Source organism: Diprion similis, chromosome 10 (genome assembly GCF_021155765.1).
Source record: "Diprion similis isolate iyDipSimi1 chromosome 10, iyDipSimi1.1, whole genome shotgun sequence".
Lineage (NCBI taxonomy): Eukaryota > Metazoa > Arthropoda > Insecta > Hymenoptera > Diprionidae > Diprion > Diprion similis.
This window is the reverse complement of record NC_060114.1, coordinates 4,466,068-4,492,590: the sequence shown is the minus strand read 5'-3', so window position 1 is coordinate 4,492,590 and position 26,523 is coordinate 4,466,068. Positions and strand designations below refer to the sequence as shown.

The window sequence follows — 26,523 nt, the reverse complement described above, 5'->3', positions numbered from 1 at the left end:
TAATTTCGCAAGAAAAGAACCTGCATCCCTTTCTTCGTAAGTATTTTTAACACTTTTAATCCGGAACTATTTTTTAGGACACGTCAACCGTGCACATGGGTCACTCGCGTCCGTAATGTTTTTCATTGGCTTAACGTGTTTCGAAAAACCTGTAAAAATTTTGAATTACTCTGTAACTATTCTACTTTGTGTAACGAGCGATACTTTTTATGGAATCTTTTTTTATCGCATCTACTCACCATCTTTACAACTATGTCGGTTCTTTAGTTATTTCACATGAAAAATTTTGGGGGGGACACGAATGACCCATGTGCGGGGCTTAAGTGTTAAGATTCTCCAATGTGGAGTTCAGAAAGTAATTTCCGTTTCTAATAATTTCTTCAGCGAAGATAAGTTGAGACCTTCTCATCATTCTGTCTTTTTTTTAACCTCACTGTGAGAAGCAAACCTATCGAAATAAATAATTGGATCGACAACACGAAAACACTTACGAAAGGATGCAAGCCACCAAACCCAAATCTCTACAGGATTTAAGGATCTTCCAAGATTTTTATATACTTTTTCATTTGCTCTGTTTTATTTCGCCGAAACACAATTCGTAGATCCTCCCTTTGGCTTCTCCCCCCGCGTATTGAATACGGCTCGAAGCCACTTCACCGGTAAATATTAATTAAAAAAAAAAAAAAACTGTTTAGCTGTAATTTTAATCAATCTTTAACCAAAGATCAATGTATTTAAATAAACTAACAAGGATTTAACACACTGCAAATTTTATTCATGATTTAAACGGTTAGGTCGCAGAGAGATACCCGTCAGCAGCAACGTCGAGCTTTCGAATCGTGCCTAACCTTAGGGTAGGTTCAGATGGATGCGAACCACGGACAGGCATCGACCAATTGGAATTTGGCCCGCTCGCAATTTCGAGGATTCTCATTGGCGGATGGTGCTCGGAGCTCCGCGTCACCGTCTCCCTCTGAACCTACCCTTAATCAATAAATTTCGGCGTACCCTGTACGTACGCATATATGCCGTGCCAAAACGTGATACCCGGAGTGTAGTTCCCGCTGCTGGTCACCGGCTGTTTGACAACGGCCATTGACCCCACCACAAGGGTCAAAAGCAGCGGGAGTGGTGGTATGTCATTCGGAGTGGGGGAAAGCCGCAGACCAATTACAACACATTGCATGACGCTCCGAGGGGGGAGGGGGGGGGGAACACGTGACCGTCAAATTGCGCGCGGGCGTAGCCTTGTGGTTTGTCGAAAATCGCGCCACTCGTTTTTGAAGCGCCCACGAGTCGTCTTCAAGGTTTAAGTGAGGGCCCATTCACTTGGAAATCGAAATACAAATGATTTGAATTCGTTGAAATTGATTTTCGTTAATTTCCAATGATTTCCTAGTGTGTCAGGTAGTTTTTACTGACTTCTCGATCAGATAGATGCTCGATTAATCGCAAAAAATCACTCTGAACGTTGGAAAATGATTGAAAATCAATGGAAATTACTTGGTGAACTGATAACCAAATGAATGATTTCAAGTTTCCAGCTTGTCAAGTGATTTTTGTCGATTCTTAGTGCGCTAACTGATTTCCATTGATTCCCAATGATCTCCTATTCTGCTGGGCGATTTTCTGTAATTTCTGGATCAGATCGAATCACAGTTAATCACTATAAAGCACTGGTCATCGAGTTTGTAGAACATCACCAAACATCGCTTGGTTAACTGCAAATCAAGGAAATCACATGGACAGATGAACATCAATCGAAAACACTCAACATCGGTCTTAACATCAATTGAAATCGTTTTCCATTTACCGCAAGACGCGATTACTATACAGCGCCATCACGTAATATCAAGCGATTCTCAATTATTCTGACAATAAATGATTTGAGCTATTCTCAGTTGATTCCTCGTAATTCCAAAAAAAGTTCACTCGGGTTCCTGTGATCTGCAATTCTGTTGTCAACTGTTGAATTTATGACTGCTTTGAGCGAATGGCACCCGCCCCGATGTGCTTGCAAGGAATTGCATCAATTAACACTTTCGGCACTCGAATCGACCCAAATTTTGCCGCTACAACCGAAGTGGGAATAATCGATTACCGCGGTTTGGCGTCGAGTAGTGGAAGCTTAAACAGTTTTATTTCAGTCAAACCACTATCGTGGTCTACATTACATTATGGACAGTCGCTTCCGCACAACTTCTTATATTCGCCAATGACATAACCTGACAATAACTGTAACTGCAATGTTGCCGATGCGATCATCCTGCGAATGCCATTCAAGAGGAACGACTGACCGTTCGTTCAGAACTTGATAACAGTTTTTCCAAGCGTAACGAACTCCTCCAACCACCGATGCGGAAATAATTTATTTACTGTTCGTTAACGAAAATGATTCTGCGCAAAATATTGGACTGAGTAAGCAGGGAATAGAATAGTAGAACATGTTACGCTGTGTACATAGAGTAACAATGGCCCAAGGTGACAATTAAATGTCATGTCCATTCATCGTTGCGCAATCTGCGCTCTTGTATTGTAACAATACACTGCATGCTAAACTACTTATAGTTCGCCTATTCGGTTCAAGCCATTGGCGTGTGCATTGAAAATTGATGAAGAAATATTTGGATTAAGCGGATCTCTTCGGTTGAATTCGAGATCCCGTGACGTCTACTTTATGAATACAATCAATGCCTTGTCAAGGAAGGTATAATCGAGAACCAGTTTACACGTTGAATGTAAATAGACATTATCTGTACAATTTGCAACGTGTCTACAACGACATGCTGAATAGAAGAGGGTGACACCCTTGCGGAATAACTCGGCGCACAGGGCAACGAGCATGCGCGTTAATGCAGCTCACATCAATTTTTAATAGTTCCTACGACATCAATTGTTATACTTCTGTTAACGAATTTAAAGTATACGCATCACTTACAGCGAATGCGTTATCCTTGTTCCAGATAATCGTGATGATTTACTGTTCAAACCCTAACACGAGTATGAAGTATTTTCTAACGCAATTCTTACCAGCCTCAAGAATTTCCAGATCGAAGTTCTCGATACTGCTGGCATTGTTGTTGCTCCGAACTGATCTGTCCTCCATTGCACGAGTAGCACTTCTTTTAAACTGTTCCAAGAAACTGTCAATTTGATTCTCAATACTGGCTGCTGGTGAACTGGCCATTTTATATATACAATATTATTAACGATGGTATTTCATTAAATTTTATTCAAATTTCACGCGATTTATGTTTGTGTTTTGTCTGTATGACAATTCGGTATACACATGTATATACATAATACGCATCCCCAGATTTTTATGAACATATATGTAAGTATAACACATATGTATATGCGGTGGATAGGCGCGTGTGACTACATTTTAGCGTTATTGGATAATGTTGATGTTAATGAGCCACTTCATGATATTACTGCCGCCGCGTAACATCGGTTCCTCGCACTGCATGGCCCCGGTACAATGTTACAAATATGTTTATATTTGAATGTAAAAAATTCTATACAACTGGCAGACCAGTTGCCAATTGTTCCACGACTTCCATGCGGCAGGTGTCGCGGCAGGTTCACATGCCCTCGCTGGTACGCATGATTGGATAAAGATGGCTGCACAAGGAAGGAAATTCAAGCTGGCACGACTCACCGACCGAGTAAACCACTGATCATGGATACTTATCCACGGTAAACAAGTGCAGCTCTAGCCGAGGTGCCATTCGCTCAAGGAAGTCATAAATTCGACGTTGGGAAGACAAATTGCAAATCATAGGAACTTGAACTCAAGATTTACTGATATGACTTAGAGTAATTTCAAAATCAGGGTGAAGCAATCGAAATATTTCGCTGAAGCTGAAGAAATCGCTCAGCAAGCGATGGTTATCGTGGAAATCGTAGCAAGTCTTTTTCTAAAGGACAAATTGTTCAGATCGATCATCAGCGTCAATCTCAAGCGTTTTCTATTGGTTTCTATCTTATCGTGTGATTTTGTTGATTGCCAGTTTATCAATTAGTGATTTTCATTGATCTTGAACGATTTTCTAACGTTCTAGGTGGATTTGCGTAAGTCTACACCAATAAAAAAGACTCAGTTACAAGTGCCTCGTTCTTAGTTTTAATTTTTCAGATATTCTATTGCAAAGTAAAGTACTGAAAAAATTGTGGATTAATTATAACAGATTTTTTACGTTAGTAAATACCGCAAAACCGTGAGATTACCTACTAATGGTTTCAATTACATTTTTTCTCAAAATCACAGCCCGATATGAACATTTATAAAAAAAATTTCAAGTGTAAATTCATGGATATTTACCTCTTAGCTCTCATGTGATTGCAACATTTTTGAAACCATAATAAAGTGTATTGCAAATTTTAAGCATTCATTTTTTTTTTTTGAGATCGGCATTGAAAAAAATAATCTGGTGTATACCTACAATCGGTAAGAAATAATATACACGATGGACCTGTCATTCAACTCAGACTAGATTATTGCCATCAAGATTTATTGTTATCAGATGTTTCCAAGTTTACAAACTTTCAACTTTCAACTTTCAAGTTTTTTTTGTAGAACAATTGAGGTCTTGTTTATCAAAATCATTTCAAAAAGCTTTACACCTTAAAAAATTTGTGGAACAATTTGACGTATATTTATTGAAATTTTAAAAATATGGTTCTTAAGCTGATATTCATTGAATCATTTTATTTCTTTTAGTATCAAGGCGATATTGTTTGAATTAAGTTAAAATTCATCTTCATCGGTAATATTTTTTTAACTTTCTTTTTATAGTTTTATTATTTCAATATGGTTTTGTCCATCGCCAAAACCCTCGTCCAGAAATTTGTAAACTGCAAAAAGGATTGCCTGAAACATAAATAAACAGATCGTAAGTGCAATGAAAAATAGTAACACATACAATATCTTGTTGCTTCTAGAGTCAAGTTTTAGATCGTTATTCACTGCGAGTTCTGACATTATTTTCGTCAGACTATTGAGTAGAATTTTCATATTAAAAAAAAAGTGACTGTATTATGTACAAAAAATTCACGTATATTTGAACCTAAGGATGTACAGGTGTGTTAGTTGAAATCGGGCTAGATCAATGAAAATTATACAAATTGTTCTCACTTTTGTTTCGAACACCTGTGTTAAATTTGGAAGTGGTTGTCTCAACCGTACAGGAGTTATTTCACTTTAAATTTTTTCGTGATTTTACATTGATCTTTGGAGGAAACTGTCAGGCTTATAGTAAAATCACGAAATATGAAAAGTAAAGTAATTTCAATACGATTCAGACAATCGCCTTAAAACTTTACCTGACGTTGAAAATCAAAGTAAGAACAATTTGTATAATTTTCATGAACCCAGCACGATTTGAACCTCCACGTCTGTACACATCCCAAGATTCGCTTAAAATAATAAACTTCACTTGGTGATACGAAGAAATTCTCTTTAAAACGTATATTCACGCAAAGTTTAAACGAAAGAGATAATTGGAAAATCCGCCAATCACAATCTGGCGTGAGTTCATTTAAATCTTGCACTCGAAGCTGGATGGCGTCGGTCTAGGCGAGTCGGTCGGTCGGTAAAGCGTAGACGGGACTCGGTCGATAACGTAGAACGTCACATCGCGTCGCGGTTCGTCACTCGTGTCGTGGCGCTGACAGAGAGAACACTTCTGTCAGTTTCACGGGGTCCCTCTGGGTCGTGGGTGTGTTCTGAGATAGATACTGGGAAGAAGAATTTAAAATCGTTTGAATATCAAGAACAGCAACAATGGGCGGTAAGCTTCATATCGTAATAATTGTCACCAGCCAACCAAGTCCCTCTGACATTATCGATTTCATTCAACTCTTCCCTAACCAACTTTCCGAGCGAGAGGACCCGGCTAGTTTCGGTCATGGTCATGGACATGATTGGGGTTAGACCGATTCCCACTGCGACCGAATGACCTTCAAGTCGAGGCGTTTATTAGTGTCGACGACGCTCATAAACCCCGCCGATCCCATGCTTGATTAACCGACGATTATCGGATAGTCACTCTCTTTTATTTTATAAACACAGTCTTTTTTTTCTTCTTCAAACTATGTACTCGCCTTGCGGATTGTCGACTAATATATGCCTAACTATATATGCTCGGACCACACGTTATGATAATTATTCCTGATTAGCCGATCGCGTGGTGTCGTTTAGCGATTTTGGCTCAATCATGTCGCTTAAACTATACAGTCCTACTTATGGCTAATTTATCAATGGAATTCTGCATTGTGCGTAATAATATACGTATTTTGTCTAACTTGTGGAGGAATTTCGATACATTAAGCAGCGTCTTGAGTTATTTTTAACAATTGACACGAGATTGTCATCTACATGATTTATGTTACATCAGGCGTACGGTGAAATTGTATGAAATAAATAACCGACTGATTGGTACCGGTAAAACATGTTTCACGATCATGTTTGTAGGTTAATAGTATCTTTATTGACCGATGATCTGCTCGGGGGAAATTACATTAGTACGAGTATCACGTATTTAACATATGCCAGCATTTTTATTTGTATGCATAAAACGTAAAACGTAATTAAAGATGGGAAATGTCGTGAGTAGGAGGTGATAGTATAACAATACATTTCCACTGAGAAAATCATTATTTAGCAATTATAGAATCGTCTGAAATTCAACGAGCCGTACAGAAGACTCAACTTCTTCGAAGTCGTGTTAAACTTGAGAAAATAATGAATGTTCTCAAATTTTTTATGATATAAAAAGACAAAAGAAAGATTTTCTTCAGGCAAATTTGGATGCAATTGGAAAGAAAAAATGAGAATATAAGAATGAAATCGAACAGAAAGTAACTTCAATATTGTTCATTGAATAATAATCAACATATAATCAAAGTTACAGGAAAATTTCGAAACTACAAAGAGTGCGAGAGTAATCTGTTCAAACATTGAAAATCTGTGTATTTTGTACACGTTTCTAAAACGTTTTGAGGGTTTCATGAGGTCGTTGAATTAGGATTTTGCGTAATTATCGAAACTAACGACAGAATCCATCCTCTGTTCTAGTAGGTGATGGAAATTGAACAGCCATTATGGGAAAGTACCAACAAAAGAAAAAAAAATTCTAATACTATATATACATGATGTTCGATATAGAATTTTGAAAACGTATCTCCATTTTTATTGTGAATTGAAATATGTAACAAACATCTTACGACAAGTAGAGGAGAAAAAAAAGTAAATGAATCAATTGAAAAAAAAAACAGGACAGTTTCTATTATTTGCTCTGTTTTTTGTTTCGCGTTAATTATCGTCTCCAATTAGTGCGGTGCTTCAGCTTGCATAATGTATCAATTCTGTTCCTAGGAAGAGAGAAGCTCTTATTTCTTCCGATCTTAAACCAGCAGGCGATGAACGTCGAGAAATAGTAGATTTGACTCCAGGGTTTATTCCTGGCGTTCGCAGTGAAACGGCCTCTTGCCAAATGCCGGATATTTTGTTGTTGGGTTATCTCGTATTTTTAAGTGAAAAACACCGCTGACGTATATTTCTTTAGTGGAATAAATTAATAATGATAGTTGGTTTGAAACCAAAGTTTCTAAGTTTGGTCAAAAAACAAAATTATTTTTTAGAAAACAAAATGCATCTTATGCGTTCATTATATGCTATTAATTTCAACGTTTTTTTTTCTCTGTAACCTCATTTCTATTTTTGGATTTGTTTCATTTTCTCTAAGTAATTAATAATTCTATTTTAGTGTCGAGTTTTTTTTTTATTTTCTATATCAATCCATCAATTTTCGGTTACAGCCATGCTGTTGCAGAGATGAACTTGAAAAATTTTGTTTTGTTATGAAACAGTAAACTTGAGTAAACTTATTTCAATTGCTTTTACTAAGGAATTTTTTCGATGTATAGAAATAAAGAAAGAAATTGAAGAGTCGAAAAAGTCGAAATAAAATTTTATCATGCCTAGGAGTAGGTCAGAACAACGTGGAACAAACCATAGGTTTCTTGAAAAATGACGTATATACATTTCGCTCTGAAATAGCTTCATCCTTTGGCAACTGAACAAATCAGAGTAGGTGTATAACCTATTCGAATTTTATTTTAACCTCTACGATCTAGCTTCTCACGTTATATGCCGTATGGATTTTCAAGAGCTGTCTTCAAATCAGAGCTCCTAAACCCGAAATGGAAGCAGAAAATTCTTGGTCCAGTTACCGGCGTCTTCAGGTTTCTCAGAATTAGACAGATTTTTACAAAGAGAAAAGTAAGCTGAACAGAAACAACTGAATTGAAAGTATATAAAAAATTCTCGTAGATATTTCAATCTATGAAAAAGATGGTGAGAGTCAAATTCTTTCGTTGAAATTCTATCGTTAATGGTAAAAAAGAAATCAATTTTATTAGATTCTCATTCCTTCAGTACGAGTTAAAAATATATTGATTAGGTTCAAGGGAAAACCGTTTGTTAAGTTGACTCCATGAGTGTGAATGAAACCTGGCGAAAGAATAAGGCAGAATTTCGTCATCTGTTTATGCAACGTGAAACTTTATACAACTGAGCCAACCTTGCAGACATAAACAATTGTTTATAGTCGAAGAATTTAACTGTCAAATAACGAATGTGTATTATAAAAAAAAAGTCTCAAATACCTCATCTATGAATACTTTTTAAAATTTGGAACAATGCATACGGAAATAATTAATTACTTTCATTAGTGCAAATGGAAAAATTAAATCTCGACTTCAATTTGAAAAAATGCTAGGGTTTTTTTTATTATAAATTTATTTAACGTATTTTTTCTGTAACGGGTTCCATTTTTTCATGATTCGATAGATATCGGTTGAATTTAATTGCACAAATGTTAACAAATTTGTGGGCAATTCAATTCTCTATCAAAGTCTCTAGCTTCAATTTTGAACATCAATATTGTGTAGAAATGCTTTTTCAATCGTCTTTAGTGATAAAACTATTCACTTTACAAGAAAAATGTAAAGTAAAAATTTCTGATTAATTTGGCTCTCTCTAAAAACATCTGTAAAGCAAAGTCTATGGCTTATTGTTAAACGGTTTACCAATTATACGCCATGACAATGGATTTTCCGTAAAAGTTTATCTACAAATGTAGCCTTAGTGGCTAAACTGTTAATTTGAAAACAAAATTTCAAAATACACTTTTACAGAGAATTGAATATTCTACAAAACGCTTCCAAAATCAAGTTCATAACGTTAAACGCGAATGTTGTTTAGGATTATTATTATTTTTTTATGTATGTACAAGTTTTTTAGATGGGGCTGATAAGTAATGGCTGCCTCTAAACAAAACATCCCTTTCATTCTGCATGCGGGAAATCACAAAATGGCCGATTTACAATCAGTGCAGTTTGACCTCAGACAAGCGCATACATGTTCAGTATTCATGAAAATTATGGAAATCTCATAGAATTTCATGCCGTATCTGGAATATACTAATTTTCAATCTAGATCCATAAAAACTTGACCATTTGGTGGGGAAAAAAAAAAAAAAAAAAAATTCTTTCAACTTTCTTTTTTGACTTCTTAAAAATCGTAAGTGCTAGCGAATTCTTGTAAATTCGCTTCACAATGAGTTATGCTTTAGTCAAATATAGAATATCCTTGTTCGTATAACTATTGCATTTTTCATTTATTGTCTACACGAGAAGAAACTAAATAAATAATGATTTTTGTCTGTAAAAACCTAGAATTCACAAGGAACTACGTTTTCACAAATAACTGGACACCCTGAATTAAGTGCATATAAAGCGAATAAACGCGATGCACCGTCGCGCGTATTTTCTTCTAAATGCATATACGGCGCATCTATTATGGGCCCAAAGTCGCCGTGTGTAAATATAAACTTAGTCTATATATATAATATACATACCCGGTCGTTGAGCACCGTCGTCTAGTGTCTACGTCTCTCTGTATCAGGTTTCACCACGGGTATCATGTAGTACCTTGCATATCTACGACAGACGTTTTTTACCGTCTCTCTTCTCTCGTCAAGCACAGCCTGCAGGTTCTGCCTCTTGGCTACACGATGCACTTTCAGAGAATGGACGACGAGTTGATTATATCAAGTCCTTGGACGTCTACTGAGCTTTCATGTTTAGTCTCTTGGCACTATTTGTTATCTCAATTTTTGATCGATCAAGTTCAAAATCTGACACTCATTAATAATGATTTACAAAAATTAGTCAAAAGTTGCCAAGTTATGGCTTTAAAGATTTGAGTCTTTTTGTATACATTTATTCTATATTTAAACAACTTTTCCACATTTTTCTTTACGGTTTTTGCTATTTCTGATAGTATTTCAATAGGTTTTCAGTACTCGAGAGTAATTATTGCGATGTAATGGAAATTATTTTTGTTAGAAATAAATTCATTTTCAAATTTAACCATCTAGATATATACATTTTTTTTACATAAATTATAAGTTCTTGGGGCTGCTAATTACGAATCTGAAATCAGATTTTGAAAATACAGTATAACGAATCCAGTCAGTGACTCCGAAATCCCCTGCATAAAGTTTTTTGACCGAATTCGATGAAATTTGAAATTTTTGTCCGCCATATTAGATCTTCCATATCGAATCCGCCATCTTAAATTTTTAAGATTTGATTTCAGATTCCTCATGACTCAGTAAAATAATGTGCAATTCGAAAAGGTTAAGAATCTGCGTGGAAAGTTTTTGTTTGTTTTCTGCGAATACTCCGTCGGTAACTGGAAGCGATTAAGCCTGATCGAAATCAAATTTTTATACTATCAGCACTGCGATTCGATGATGAATTATTCATTAGAGAGAAAGAAAGCCGAGTATGAATTATTTGAGAGTACGGAATTATTTAATTTACAGCTAAAAAGTGCAGTGATTTAATGGTTCATTACTCGAACTTTTTTTTATCAATTTTGATGGATTAACATTTCCGGTCGATTAAATTTTGAATTAGAGAATAGCGGTAGATAATAACAACGCAAATTCGTATCTTGTGACGTTTGTCAGGCAAAAAAAAATTTGTAAGCTGTAGAAGAAGTGGATTTCAAATTTTTTGCTTTGATTGAAAGTATTTTGACACGCTATTTACGGTCGATTTTTATAAATCGACTCATAATCATAATCGATTTGAACGAAACGTCGTCAGGTTAAACTCTGTGCAAAAACACCTAAATGCATAATTCTAATCAAAGACACTCGATTGAATTCGGTTTATACAGAGATACACGAGTAGAAAAGCTCTTTTTCAAAAATACACAATTTAGTATACGTGTGTATAATAATAAGCGTAGATAAATATTACTTCTGATATTTTCAACGTATAATTACGTAGAGATATATTCAATATACTTTGTAAGTATATTTAACGATACTACGACACATATTTAATTTATGCATTTATCTTAAGTATAACATCGAACATCTGCTTATATATATTAAACGACTGCAAGTGTGCAAAGTGAAAGAGCAATTATGGAGAAAGAGAGACAATGGACTGACAACTTTTGCCAATACTAATCACTCTTTCAATATTTTTTTTCGCATAACGTAATTACACATTCATTCACGCGTTGATTCATTGGTTAATTTTATTGCTTGCGATATTTATTGTGTAATTAATTGTACAGTCCACTACAATGCGAACAGTTATATACATAGTATGATAATTTATCACTTTGATGTGTATAATACAACGGATAATAATATATTGCTGCCGTTTTTTTTTATCTCTGTATAAATTGTTTGTTTATTCAGACTTGGAAGTCTTAGAGATCGAGTTTGAAAATGAAATCTTCGAAGACATATTTTGGAATCTTACTCTCGTCCTGGAAATTTTTATAATTTTTCTCGATAGTTTAGATATTTTTATTATCATGACTCCTGATAATTTTTCAATTTTACGCAATGATAAAATATTCGCCGACAGTCAGAATTATTCTACTTATTCCGTCTCTCTGTTATCAGTATGTTCAGCGTAAAATTTCCTTGACCAAGTATTTTGTTTTTGTGTTCACTCTCAGATTATCATTCAAAAAATATGATCAATTGTTTGAAAAAAGACATGGAAAGATTTAAAAAACGAACTTTTCGTGAAAGCAATACTCCACGTACTTTATGGATAAACAAGATTGGACTAATTGATAATATTGGACATATGATAAACAGGGAAAGCTGAATCAATTAGGCTATATTTTTCCTCTATTTAGTTAAACAAAAATTGTAAAGCGAAAACAATAGATTGAAAATCACGATTACAATTCCATACAAAATATTTTCAGAATGACGTCAACATTTTCAAATGCAGCCATAAGTCATAACAATTTAAGAAAACAACGAATGTTACTCACGCTGTTTAAATAAAAAACGTCGTATTGTGAGAGAAATTGATTGAAATTCGATTTAAGGGGTACCACTTACTTACACTTACAGGGCTACCATCTTAAATATAGGTGATTATTAGGAATTTTTCAAAAGAAACCTAACAAAGCGATTACTTTGAAATTTTAAGGTTATATTTTCACACATTTCAAGTACATACAGAAATTTTTTGAAAGAATAATTTTGAACATTTTTAAAGTTATTGGATATATCTCCTAAGCGACTGCTGCAGTGCCTGGAACAAAAAAAAAAGGCGTTAAACTAGAATATATTTATGACCCTTACAATCACCCAGAATAGAAAAAAAAGTTAAAATTTCGCTCGAAAATCCGATAATTTTTGGCTTGTCAAAATTACAATTTTTATGCGATCAAAAAAACTAAAGGATCATTGTGTACAGAATTGAGTACAAAAAAAAAAAAGAGGGAAAAAAACAGACCGATCGGACAATTTATTTTCGAGTTACATATTTAACATTTTAGTATGTCATTTTTAAAAGTATGAACTTTCGAAAAATGTAAAAAAAAGAGAATTCGATTTTTTTTTTCAATTTGACACTAGAGGTGCCCTGTAACAGATACCTTTTCGCAAAATTTTTTCCCCATTTGTGTACAACAAGCTTTTTCAGGTACATATGAGTGAAAAAAATGTTTCTTCCAATTTATAACGTATGAATCTGTGGGTTCAATTAACATGCGCCACGCGTCGAGACTTTGTGTAAAATATGGATGGGTATATAACTTCATTTAGTTTATGTATACATGTATATAACGCGTCCACAACGAGTTTCACAATGCCGGGGAAAAGGCAGGCATTCTAGGTAGGTATGTAGGGTGGTCGAATGTGTGAATAGGTATATTTAGATTTGGACTAAAGCCAATTGCGTTCTCATGTATCACTTCTTTCTATTCACCGACGACTTCGTTTCTTATATATATACCTACATATATGCGTAATTCATCCCGATTTTCTTACCTTCGCAGTATAAATGCTCTACAGCGGTTTGGCATTCGGAAATATAATCACTCATATATACATGTACAGAGTGATTATCTATCGACCGAATCGTCTGTCGTCTGCTATAATGCGCATGCGTTAAGATTCAAGAGTATAGTTGCTTGTCAGGGCGACCAACTGTCATACATTCAGGTGACAATTTTCCGCGATGTATGTAACCTGAAAATTTGTCAGGTTACGTTCATGACGGTTGGTCGCCCTGGCAAACAACTGCTCTTGGATTGTAGCGCATGCGCATTACACTCTAGAGGACGACGGACTATTCTGTCGATAGATAGTCACTCTGTATGCATATGTATTAGGGTGTTTCAAGAAAAAACTTACGATTTTCCAACGTGACAACCAGTAATAGGATTTTTTTAGGCTATAAGAAAAATTTTGGGAAAACATGAGCGTTATGTGGAAGACGCTTTTCATTTGATATTCAAGTTTTTATTAAATTTCTTTGAATTTATGAATAAAAGAATAAGAGTAATTAAAAAACATTTTTATTTCTTAGCGTCGTAAAGAAGACCCACATTTGTAATATTAAGTCTCTCAAATTGATTATCGAATTATGAAAAAAACAGTAATGAGAAATAAAAAGCGAGAAGTAAAACGAGGAAGTTCACTTTGAAATACGTCGTAGCGCTTCAATTGTTATTTTTTGCCTAAAATTTATACTGAGCCCAAAGATCATGATTGGTAATATAAAAATATATTGAACGGAAATTTTATCTTCCTAGATTAGAAATTTATATTAAATAATAACAATTTTCTGAGTGAATTGATTTAATAACAAAAAAGTCGCGAGATACCTACATTTCTCAAACATCAACTGGAGACCTAATATTAAAAGTGTGGGTCTCCTTCACGACGTAAATTGATATTTTAATTGATGTACGTAACAAAAGAAAATAAAAAAATAAAAAATTCATTCGCTGTTATCCTTGATAATTTCAAAAAACTGTCAAACAAAAAATACAAATCAAATAAGGACGATCTTCCATTTAACGTCAGATGCTTATCTTTTCTCAGAATCTTTTCTTTAACCTAAAGAAGCTTTTTAGGGGTTGCCACGTTGGAAAGTCCCAATTTTTTTTTTTTTTTTTATATACCCTAACATATACACGTATATTCGCTCAGTTATGAACGTCATACAATATTAGCCCAATGCCAGTGGTATAATCCTATAATTATCGTGATTACTATCAGCATTGAGATATCATTGTTACTTTTGTCATTATCTTTTGTTTTTATTAAGAGTTGATTATAATTCAGGCGTACGGACTGGGTCGAACTTCTCTTATCATTCACTCGACTAGCCTTGAACTCTGAATACCGTTGACATAGCTTGAACAGTTTTAATCTTGTAAAGGTTAAGTATTATTTAAGTTGCAGTGCAATATCTTACAAATACAGTCGATCATACTTTATTCGATGTCGAATAATTCTGGATTTCGGTTGATAATTTACGCATGTAAATATGTATATAACAGTACACACACTCATATATATATTGTATAAACGAATTCGAACGCCACACATCCGGTAAATTTTTGGCCTACCTCCAATCGTTACAGGCAATTTAATTGCGGAATCTATAAATTACCTGTCATCTTGATCGACAGGAAATGCCTTCCTCTCTCTGAACACGTGTCATTTATTGGTACACCGTAAAATATTTTTAATCAACCGTTACATCATTTATATGTTGAATACACCGTGTGTTCATGAAAAAAGTGCGCATCTTATGCGCGTGCGTCGACTCGTTCGAATTTTATTGCCTGACAGTCACCACCTGATTCAGCAGCCGACGCAATACCAATCGCGACTGTCAGAAAATGTCCCTAGGAGCCTAAAGCTAACGGCGCAATAGCAATCGCGACTGTCAGAAATTGTCCCTAGGAGCTCACAACTAACGACGCAATAGCAATCCCGACTGTCAGAAAATGTCCCTAGGAGCCCAAAGCTAACGGTGGGCTCCTAGGGACATTTTTTTTTCAAACTCCCTGCCATTCACGCACGCAAATAAGGTGTGCACTTTCCTCATGAACACACGGTATATGTATCATTACAGTATATCCACATGCCCACGTGTATAGTATGTTTATTAATATATGAGGCATGAAAATCGCAATTACAATTTTTTAATCAATGTTTGTGGTTAGTTTAATATTACTATTGACAACCTCGAGGAAATCACATTATTCACATTTTTTTACCCACAAATCCGTACAGTTCGTCTGATTGTATTAAAAAAAAAAGTTCGTTTCATTTATGAATGAATTTCCTACAAACTATCTGGTACAGATTTTTTTCCGGAGCATATCGGTATATATAAAAAAAAACTTTATTTTACGATTGTTAAACTTATGTGTACAAAATTTATGATTCAGGAAGAAATTTACAAATAAAATAAGTTTATTGTTTATTAGATTCCGTTTAACTAAATGAATTTTTCACTTAACAAGTGGTTATAAAAACAATGTGATTTTTCTGGCATCGTAAATTATGTAATGGGTTGTTTGCGTGTAGAATTCGGCGTTTTTCAATTTTTTTTATTGGTATCGCAGAGAATTTTCTAATTGGATGTAAAGAGATTAGCTTCGTTAAATCATACATTATATTGATTATATAAATGAAAGCAGAATGAATTGTGGCGAAATCATAAACCTGAATATCTCAAAAATTTTATTTAAACTTATGATACATTTAATTAGTTATTTTTCTATTTCTTCAAGCACTTGTTTGTTTTCAAAACGTTGAAGAATGTTTTTCTTTGAACAAAAATTTCCAAAATACCGAAATAACTAATAGAAAAGATCTCATTTAATTTTTGGAAATTTTCCGAGAATTCTCAAAAGCGTAGAACTTTGAGTAGGTTTGATTATTTGTAACTCAAAATCGATTAAATTTTTTTTCACTAAATGGATAAATAAATTGATACTTTTAGGGATGTCACTACAACCTACAAAAGTTACCACAGAATCAAGAATGACGAGAATTAAAACTGATCCATTTGGCATAGAATGCCCCGTATAATTTTCACTCATTTGGCCGCTGTGATAAAATTCATTTTTAACTTGGCATTCATTTTTGACACTTACAATCTTTTCCCCCTTTTACACAATATAACGCGTCATAGAATTATAACAGCGTTTGAAATACGTCGTTAAGATGTCGCTAATATTAAGTATAATTTATATATAATACAAACGTGTTCTGCACTTTAGATGAAAATCTATGTACTTAATGTTAGACGTCCTTTGTAGACCAGCATTTTTGACACGTATTACGTCGGTCTCATGTTGATGCTTTTTCAAAACAACTCCAAAGACTGTGATGTTCTCTTTCAGACTTTCAACCCTGCAGATTTATTCATCTCTTTACTATTTCCCTAGCAACATTAGACATCCATGTTGTAAAAAAGACCTTGCTAAATTCAATAAAAATATGGCGATCAAATATGGCGAAAGTAAAATTGGCCCAATTCAAATAAATTACACAGTTCCGTTTGATAACCTAAACTATCGATCGATGACCACCATTTTGTTGAATCAAAAAATTTTACCCGCCATATATGATCGACATATTTAGCTAGGCCATAAAATCATTTTGTATGTATATGGCTATTGATTTTCAATGTGTGAAATAAATTCAACAATTGCTTGCACATCTTTTCATTATTTGATAATATTATATGAAAAAGTTTATTTTTCTACACGTTTTTCCAGGTTTCGCATGGGTGACGTTGGCCACAAACGATTCTTACTCACTTGGAGCCTTGGTTTTGGCGCATTCCCTGCGTCGGGCCGGTACCAAACATGACTTGGCAATTCTTATAACTCCGGGTGTTACTGAGGTTATGAGGTAAGTTTTACACTTACATTTCTGTATACCGTATGTCCACAAGGGAAGTGCGCACCTTATGCGCATGCGTCGATTCGTTCGAATTTTACTGGCCGAAAGTTACCGCCTGATTGAGCAGTCGATGCAACACCAATTGCGACTGTCTGAAAATGTTACTAGGGGCCTACCGTTAGTCGTGGGCTCCTAGAGACATTTTCTGACACTTGCGATTAGTATTGCGTCGGCTGCTCAATCAGGCGGTAACTTGTGTGAAACTTGTAATTGAAAAGGATTCCAATTATCTTTGTAAGCTGTAAAAAAAAATCACATGAACGTCTTCTCAATTTTTATTATTATTATAATTATAATAATAATTTATTCTGACAACAGAACTCTGGTGTTTATAATTATTGGAATTGAATGTCAATAATTATTCAAGTGAAAGCTGGCCCCTCGTGGTTGTCAATTTCAAATTTTTTAACATCGATAAATATTTGAACAATTAATTCGAAAAATAATTTTAGTCATACAATCACGTGAATTCTGAATAATAATTAAGTTGTATAGTCGACTGAGATGGAAGTTTATCTGTCACTAATATGCAAAACTTATCCCATGAGGATACAAGTAGGTGGAACGTTGTAAATTAATTTTCCTAATCGAGTGTTTCGGTATTTATGATGCTAAAGTTAGCTTCCGTTGTAATACTAGACAGATCAATTCAAACACTCAATTTTCTCAAGCGATATGTACCAGCTTTGATGATTCCTATCGATCACTTCGATCCGTAGCGGTATAACAAAGTTCAAAGTATATATGGGGAATTCCATGCCAATGGCACTGGATTTGGAATCACGATTTTCAATTTGGTTTGACACTTTTTCAGGTGACAGTATAGGCACCTCTAGTTCGATTTTCATTTACTTTTCCATACAAACGTAAAAGTTTTTAAGTAAAAAATCTTTAAAAACCTTTTCCTAGTTCGAACTTTTTCAAAATTTGCCTAATCATGAAGTCATTTATTTCTCTAATTTTTTTAAAAGAAAATATTGGATTCCTAAAAATGGTTGCTTGCATGTTTAGATATTTGGAGAATAATTATCAGTTTTTTCCAATCTGTAACAAACTTAAATAATATTAAAGTCACGTTCATATGGGTGAAATTAATTTGGTGACTGTATTTTATCGTGCTAACAATAAGTTGGTTTTGAAAATTACAGCGAATATGTTATACTCACAATTAATATATCGCGAAGGTATTAATTCATTAATATTCGGCGAGGTGAAGCTTGATCTGTACGTCATAGTGAATGCGGTCAATGATCATTGGCACCGATCATATATATTTAATTGTAAACAACGTTGGCTTAATTGTTTACAAACAAGCTCATTAGCCACTTGTCAATTTCTCTTGTAGCAATGTCAACCGCGTCTCGCTACAATTCTCTGGCGTTCTGCCCGTCTTGCATTGACGTTGAAATCTGATATCTTGTGACAATAGAACCAGAGTGGATCCTATGACATTTTACCTACGATAAAGCGATAAATCGCAGTCTACGTCATTTTCAATTTTTAATCTCTGCCTAATTATGTTCAGTTTGTATTTAAAAAATTTCATTCTTCAAGTTATATGGGTACTTTTCTTGTTTTCGTTTTATGAATAATGACGTCATTTTATCATTATTTGTTTCTTTATGCTAAAATTTTCTAGTTGTAAATATTTGAATTTTTTTTATATCCATTATCTCTCTATAAATTCCCTAAATTTGGCGTTCGTTGCTTCGAAAATCGTTGTATAATTTAATTTACTTTACCTGTTTTAATTTATTCCCTATATTCAGATCAACCTATCTAACATTATGAACTTTGTTTTTTTTTTTTAAATTTTACAGGGAAAAATTGGCGTCGGTATTTTCTCTTGTTCAGGAAGTAAACGTCCTGGATTCAAAGGATGAAGCCAATCTCGCGCTCCTTGCGCGACCCGAACTCGGAATCACATTTACCAAATTACACTGCTGGCGGTTAACTCAGTACGAAAAATGTGTTTTCGTGGATGCCGATGCTCTCGTAAGTTAACCAACAAGTATTAAGAATTAGTTGTTTGATAGTAAGTCAATACTTTTTGTTTATTCTAATCATCAAGATACATTGAGTATTTACCGAAATATTATATTCATAAGCTACAAAGATATCTTTGAAAGTACAAAAATAAAAAAAGTACTAAAATTGTGAGGAAAAATTCAGATATCGATACTTCATTTCGAATTGCGTCGAGAATTGTTGAAAATCTTGAAGATTACTTCGATTTTACTTTACGATAGGTCATTTTATTCAAAATACAATTTTTCACGAAGTCACTGAAATGGAATTTCTTTCTTTTCTATAGTCAATGCGTCATTGCCATTTGTTGATCATAAATAATATATTTATATCATGAAATCGTACCTATTGACTGGATTTTTACCAACTAAGGATATGAAATAAATCATCGGTATTTACAATAATTAATAATAATTTACAATTAGCTAACGGTCGAATGATTTAACGCGCATGCGCTAAAATTCTAGGGCAACAGCAGTTGTTTTGTCAGGTTGACCAACCGTCGTAAGTTCAGGTGACACGTCGCCGTGATGTATGTAACCTCAACTGTCCTCAACTGTTAAAATTTTTAATTTACATACATCGCGGCGACTTGTTATCTGAACTTATGACGGTTGGTCGACCTGACAAAAATCATTCTAGTTCTGTATTTTTAACCTTTAGACCACCGGGAAATCTAAATATAGGCGCTGTGGAGCAATATATCAAAACTCTGTACTCTGGGGTTTTTGAGGTCACTGATTGCAAATCTGGACTCAAAATTTCGAAATTCAAGATGGCGGAGCAAACTCCGAAAAGTCACTAGATTTGGATGAAACTCGGTATTCGAGGGTTTTCGAGGTCACTGATCACGAATCTGAATTCGAAATTTCCAAATTCATCATGGTGGATCCAATATGGTTGCGTAGAGTGATTTTCTGGATTTTTGTCCGCTATATTGGATCCGCCATCTTGAAATTCGAAAATCTGATTCCAGATTCGTTATCGGTGACCCCAAAAACCCCACATCCAGGTCTTATGCAAAACTACAACTTTTGAATTTTTCCCTACCGCGAACCGCCGGAAAGCCTAAATATAGGATCTACGTGTGATCGGAACTTTGTAAGGTTATATTTGAGATATAGGCACACTATTTAGGGACTTTCTAAGGGGATTAAAGCTCATCGAATCCCGGCTGTCTAAAGGTTAAAAAGATCTTGATCAATTTGAAATTTGATCAATATTCAATATACGACTGACTCGTAATAAAATCAATAAAAAGTATCTATTTTTGGATAATCAACCTCCTTAAAGATACCTAAAGATAATTAATCCCTATGAATTTCACAAATAATACTTCATCGATTATACAATGCATAGATTTATTTTTCTTCCTTTTTTCTTTTCTCGTTGTATCAATAACAAATGACCGTCTCGCACATTCAACAGGTTGTCAGGAATTGCGATGAGCTGTTTGAACGGGAAGAATTGACAGCGGCACCCGACGTCGGATGGCCGGACTGCTTCAACTCGGGAGTTTTCGTATTCAAGCCGTCGCAGCAGACCTTTGCTTCGATCACTTCATTCGCGGCGGAAAAAGGTTCGTTCGACGGCGGTGACCAAGGACTCCTCAATTCGTACTTCAGTGATTGGGCCCACAAGGACATCTCCAAACATCTACCGTTCATCTACAACATGTGCTCAACCGCAACTTACTCGTATCTGCCCGCCTACAAACAGTAAGACGCTTGGATTTATTCTAAGTGCAGTAACTTCGTTCCTAGTTTCTATTCTGTCACGTCATACCTACATACATTAAGTACGTTTTTACGGCATGGGCATTGCAAAGTCCACTTTTTGTGGCAGTTTTCATTCCGTAAAGTGACGCTTTATACGGCAGCGAACAAAGTTGCGGAATAAAGTCTTTATTCCGCAGTTTTGATGCGCAGTTCGAAGTGCGCATCCCAAACTGCCGAATAAAGTAGCTTCGTCGAACAGATCGCGACATAACCTCACTCTTCGTTTTGCTTTTCAATGCCCATACTGTAAAAAATATTGTATGTGGCATGCCCGTAAACCATTTTTTGGCTCGGATAATTTCAGTACTCGCTTCCGGCTCGCTTCCGGCTCGCTTCCGGCTCGCCTTCAGCGCGTCCTGAAATCTTTGTCCTTGCCAAAAAACAGGCAGTTTACGGGCATGCCACATAAATAGCTATTACACGGCGGCTGTTATTCTGGTTTTACTACGTCGGCCACAGTAAAACCAGAATAACAGCACCGTGTAAACGTATTCATTGAAAAAAACTGCGCAACTCAGCAGGCTGAGTTACTGACTTCGCATGCGCAGAACAATTGAGTTCTGATTGGTCGACGACATTCTCGCCTACCAGACAGGGGAGCCAACTCACGGCGCGTCTAGTTATTCGGTTTAGTCGTGATTTGCGTCACGAAATGTGACATTGTACTGAAAATTAATCCCGACCTACAAACATCGATCTTTCCTGCTCATTTGAATATGTATTGTAACTTTTGAGTTACTCAGAAATAACGGGTTCTCCGGTAAATAAAGCAAATGCAGTAAAACGTAGAAAATGTAGAGCAAATCATGTATTTTAGAAAGACGTATTCTCGTTTCAAAGTCTTGAGACTGACTGTTTTTAGAATAACAGTGGTTGGCCAGGCAACCCAGTAATTCGTCTATTTATGAATTGCATTCATCTTGAATGGCTAAAATTTCCATGTTTTGATGTACAGGGTAAGAAGATGCACCAATGAATGTATAATTTTTTAACCAATGCTACAAACTATGATTGAATAAGTTGTACAAAAATAATTTAGGCACTTTTCACTTGTAATTTTAGTTTTGAGGAAAAAAATCTATAACTACGGGAAAAAGTTAGCGTCGAAAATGGCGGTGTGATAACAAAAGAATCGAGACTAATGTTTTCAGCATAATATTGGTAATTTGTAATTACCCAGGATGCTTCAGTTCAGAGACGTCAAATTTTCGCTTCAATTCCAAGCACTGAATTGAAATAATTTGACGTTCCACGGGATGTTTCACTCAAGGAAACGTGGTTTAAATACATTTGAAATGATTTCGTAATTTCCGAAACCAGACTGAAATTAGTCGTAAAAATTATTGAGAATTACAGAAATCTTTTTGTAATCTTATGATATCTTGAAACTCGTGAGAAATCATCTAATCAGAGTAGAACTATTTGTCAAAGAATTTCTCGTAATCACTGTATAAAATTTAATTAATCAAGAAAAGTGTTACTTTTTTCCCAGCGAGTCTCCCCTTGAATGTTGTTATGATGACTGGTAGCAGTTATCAGTCGTTGGTCAATCAACTATTTGAGATCTGTCCAATGTAAAAAAAATTGCCTGTGCGATCGGAAACTGAATCTGCTAACTTTTATAGATTTCTCTTGGCTTTGCGCGATTCCTTTACACTAAAAAGACTCAAATTTTTAAAACGTTCGTTTGAATATCCGCAAATTCGAATTTTACGAATAAAATCATTACTTACGAAATTACGATTCAAAAATTAACTCGAATTAATCGTTTTAGTGTTTTGAATATGTATCCATGGATTTAGTTTCTTACCATTTGTTCGTGTTCAAAGTGTAACGAAATCTCAAAAAGTTTCACGTAAAGTTGATTATTTCCAGATATCAGATAAAAAATTGCACCGCACCACTTTCAAAATTTCCTCCCTGAGCTGGTTTTTAACTTCCTGAAAGAACAAAGCTTACTTTTCTATATACCGGGTGGCGAAAAAAAAAAAAAAAAACTGCTCGACTTTCGTGATTGGGAATGACTATAAATTCTTACTTATCTTTCAGATTTGGGGAAAATGTTCGTATTATACATTTCATCGGCGCAACAAAACCTTGGCTGCAGTATTTCGACACTGAAACTTCAACCGTCCATCCACCGTCAGGATGCAATCATTTGCAGCCACTCTTGCAACTCTGGTGGAACATTTTCTGCGAAAACGTTTACCCTAAGCTATCACCAGTGATGGTGAGTTTACTCTCTTGATACATGTGTATTTATTTTTTAGGTTATGTGTTATTCATGTTTCTATTCCCTTTTTTTTTTATTACATTATGTGAATACAGAGCCGCGTTTATTCTCAACAAAGTCAAATATTTCTATCGTTCTAAAATGCGCTTATTGATTCGACTACATTTCAATGTATCATACATATAACATTTTTGAAATTTCATATTACTGAAAAAGTTTTACTGTAAATGAATCGTGAATTTTCGGTTATAAAATGTCATTAATTTGCTAGATCAGATTTTGAAAATTGTCATAATCACACGATTCGAAAAGATATTCTTGAGAAAATAATTCAGCAGTTGAGAAAAAAAATCTACATCTCTTATATTTCGAGAAAACTTTTGAACTTTTCGAGACTTTGCGCAATTATTATGACACGCATAATTTTAGATTTTTCACGTTTTTCTTTTTGTCGTAAAAATTCAATTAAAACGTGAAAAGTTGATGTATAAAAACTGTTGCAAACCTTTAAAAGCATAACTAATAATCTTGTCTATAAGGCGTTTTTTTTTTACTCGCGGGGTACATCGAGTTTGCGAAACTAAGATAAATAGTACAAATAAAAATTTTTCTATTGATTTTACAAGCCAAACATTGAGTACAGGAATAACGAGCCGTTTGTCGATCAGGTAAGGTGATAACTAATCAATCTTGAATGACAGGTGACCATTTATGATTGTGTATGCTACAACTATTTCTTCTCTTCGCTTCTAATTATCCTTATCACAATATTATTATATTTATATATTGGTTTGATTTTTTTTTTTTTTTTGTTATACAAGTATAGTTTCGAAACCGTTATTTTGACATCTTTGTTTCGATTTTTTGTTTCTTTCACAATGTTGACAAAAAAGTTTGATTTTATTCACACATGCACGCAGCTGCTGTTACATCGAATTATCCATTACACCCACGGATTCGTATTATTAGATACGTTATGTCGGGATTTCTCAGGCACTCGGATTTACAAATAAATCAATCTAGTGGCCGAGTATTTCTGTCTCTATTCCAGATTCAATGTTCAACTCGATATCGAGTTCCACTAGAATTTGCATCTCGTTTTCACACAAGAGACTTAAGAAATGTTGATTCTTCACCTGCTTAATTTTCCGGAATACTAGATACAAAGTTCAGCTCACAATGATTACTGTTTAATCGGTTAATTCAGAAATTAGTGTAGTTTTGGTAATTATTTTTTATTCACGTGTGCGAAAAACATTAAATATGATTAATAGTAACGCGATATTCGCAGGTTCAATTTCCATATAATGTAAGCATTGTTTCGAATTTTACACTTCTAGATATTAATCGTAAAATTGAGTTTGAATTTATTAAAACATATATGTATTGGTATGTTTGAAAATTTATTGGAATGGTTTAAAAAAACTTCGTGAAAAAACATCTGATTTGTAATTCAATTTGGAGCCACAAATTTGGAGTAATTTTCTTCTGATTGATTGTATTATTTCATACTCAAAGATAAAAATTAGAAACGGAAGCGTGGCCTGATGTTCGATTCAAGTGTATAATAGCAGTGCGAGAAAAGTTTTATCGAAATTCCGAAAAATCTAGAATCTTTCCCCTAGAATTTTTTCGAATATCTCCAAAACGGTTAATCCAAATCATTTTTTCCATAGAATCACTCAAAGTCGACAAAATTTTATGGCTCTTATGCTCTTTTTTGCATAAAAGGTACCCAGGCTCAGATTTCATTCTACGATTCACATGGCGTAAAATTTTGTCAATTTTGAGTGATTTTATGCTTTCATCGGAATCTATTCCTCGACAATCATTCAAGGCCGCGGTGAAAAAAGATTTGGATCAGGGTGTCCAGTATTCGTGGAAATTATGGAATCAGGGAATTTTCAGGGAATTTGATATCCCCTAGAAAAAACCTGGAAACCTCAGGGAATTTCGTGTCGTATCTGGAATATACTAATTTTCATCCTAGGTTCATAAACATTTAGCTATTTGTTGAGAAAAAAAATTTCTCTCCAATTTTAGGCAATGGTGATGAACCAAGCCCTGACTTTTTAAAAATTGTACGTAAAACAAACTGGGTAAATAATGATTCTTGTCTGGAAAACCTGGAATCTTCAGGGAATTAAGTTTTCACAAATAACTGGACACCCTGTGGATGCACCCCTTAGGAGATATTCGACAAAATTCTGGGTCCGTGATTTTGAACAGAGCATTCCGTCAACTGACTACGACCTTTTCGATTATTTTATTGAACATGATATTGAAATGCAAAGGCCTTTATGAATTTTTCACTGTAAATATAGTGATTTAATGGACATCCGCGAAGTCACTTTCACTTCGATTGATTTTTTTTCTAATATTCATCGTGTCATATTATATTGTTTTCGAATCTGACAATACATTGTAATTTTACCTTGTTCATACACAGATTTAGGCCTCGGATTGTACAATGTACTTTGAACCCTTGTCACGTCCGTGAAGTTTCCAATTTTGTTGAAAATCTAGTGGTGAATGTTAATATTGGGTCTGTAACTTATATCCTCTTAAGGTGCTTATGAAGACGCGTTGTACACCTCGAAAATGCGGGGATGCAAAACTGCTATACCGCTCAAGCGATCAGAGTGAAACTTGGGCAGTTAATGCCTTATTTTGGCAAAAAGTAGAACGTCTGTTTACTTTTTCAAAATTTGGAAAAAAATTTTACAGATTGGTTACCACCCGCAGAAATTGGCCAAATTTTCACAGTTGCACTGAATGGATCGAACTATCCGGTATGATGCCACTTGGCGGTGATGAAACACACATTTTAAGCCCAAGCCCATGAAATTTTATGGTAAAATGACGAAATGGCAGCTGATCTGGTTTTCGATTACGAAGAATACCGAAATCTCATTTTGGTGACATTGTTACCGACATTACGCGCACGCCGGTAATGTATGCGTGTAATGCCGGTAAAAAATTACCGGCATGCGTGAAAGGTCGGTAATAAATATCGCCAAAATGAGATTTTTGTATTCTTCGTAATCGAAAATCAGATCAGCTGCCATTTCGTCATTTCACCATCAAATCTCATGGGGCTGGGTTCAAAATGTGTGTTTCATCACCGCCGAGTGGCATCATACCGGATAGT

At 34.8% G+C, this 26,523-nt stretch overlaps 2 protein-coding genes across 5 annotated transcripts in view; one reads left to right on the top strand and one right to left on the bottom strand.

The window, feature by feature from the left end:
• The window catches only part of LOC124411282 (guanine nucleotide exchange factor DBS-like), a 39,042-nt gene extending 35,492 nt beyond the window's left edge, over positions 1-3,550 (bottom strand). The window contains exon 1 of one of the 2 annotated variants that reach the window (XM_046890337.1): positions 3,031-3,550. In XM_046890337.1, the coding sequence (XP_046746293.1) occupies positions 3,031-3,187 (157 nt within the window). In that variant the 5' untranslated portion in view covers positions 3,188-3,550. Of the gene's footprint in view, positions 1-491; positions 631-3,030 lie in introns of those variants that run through there. The other variant, XM_046890339.1, reaches the window with a different exon arrangement.
• Positions 3,551-5,617: 2,067 nt separating this feature from the next.
• The window catches only part of LOC124411280 (neurofilament heavy polypeptide-like), a 37,095-nt gene continuing 16,189 nt past the window's right edge, over positions 5,618-26,523 (top strand). Inside the window, exons 1-5 of one of the 3 annotated variants that reach the window (XR_006929662.1) lie at positions 5,618-5,792; positions 17,147-17,282; positions 19,154-19,328; positions 20,790-21,079; positions 23,189-23,369. Coding sequence is in view for 2 of the 3 variants with exons in the window: in XM_046890334.1 (XP_046746290.1) it covers positions 5,786-5,792; positions 17,147-17,282; positions 19,154-19,328; positions 20,790-21,079; positions 23,189-23,369 (789 nt within the window). In the remaining variant the exon portion in view is untranslated. The remainder of the gene's footprint in view (positions 5,793-17,146; positions 17,283-19,153; positions 19,329-20,789; positions 21,080-23,188; positions 23,370-26,523) is intronic. The other 2 variants (XM_046890334.1, XM_046890336.1) reach the window with 2 other exon arrangements.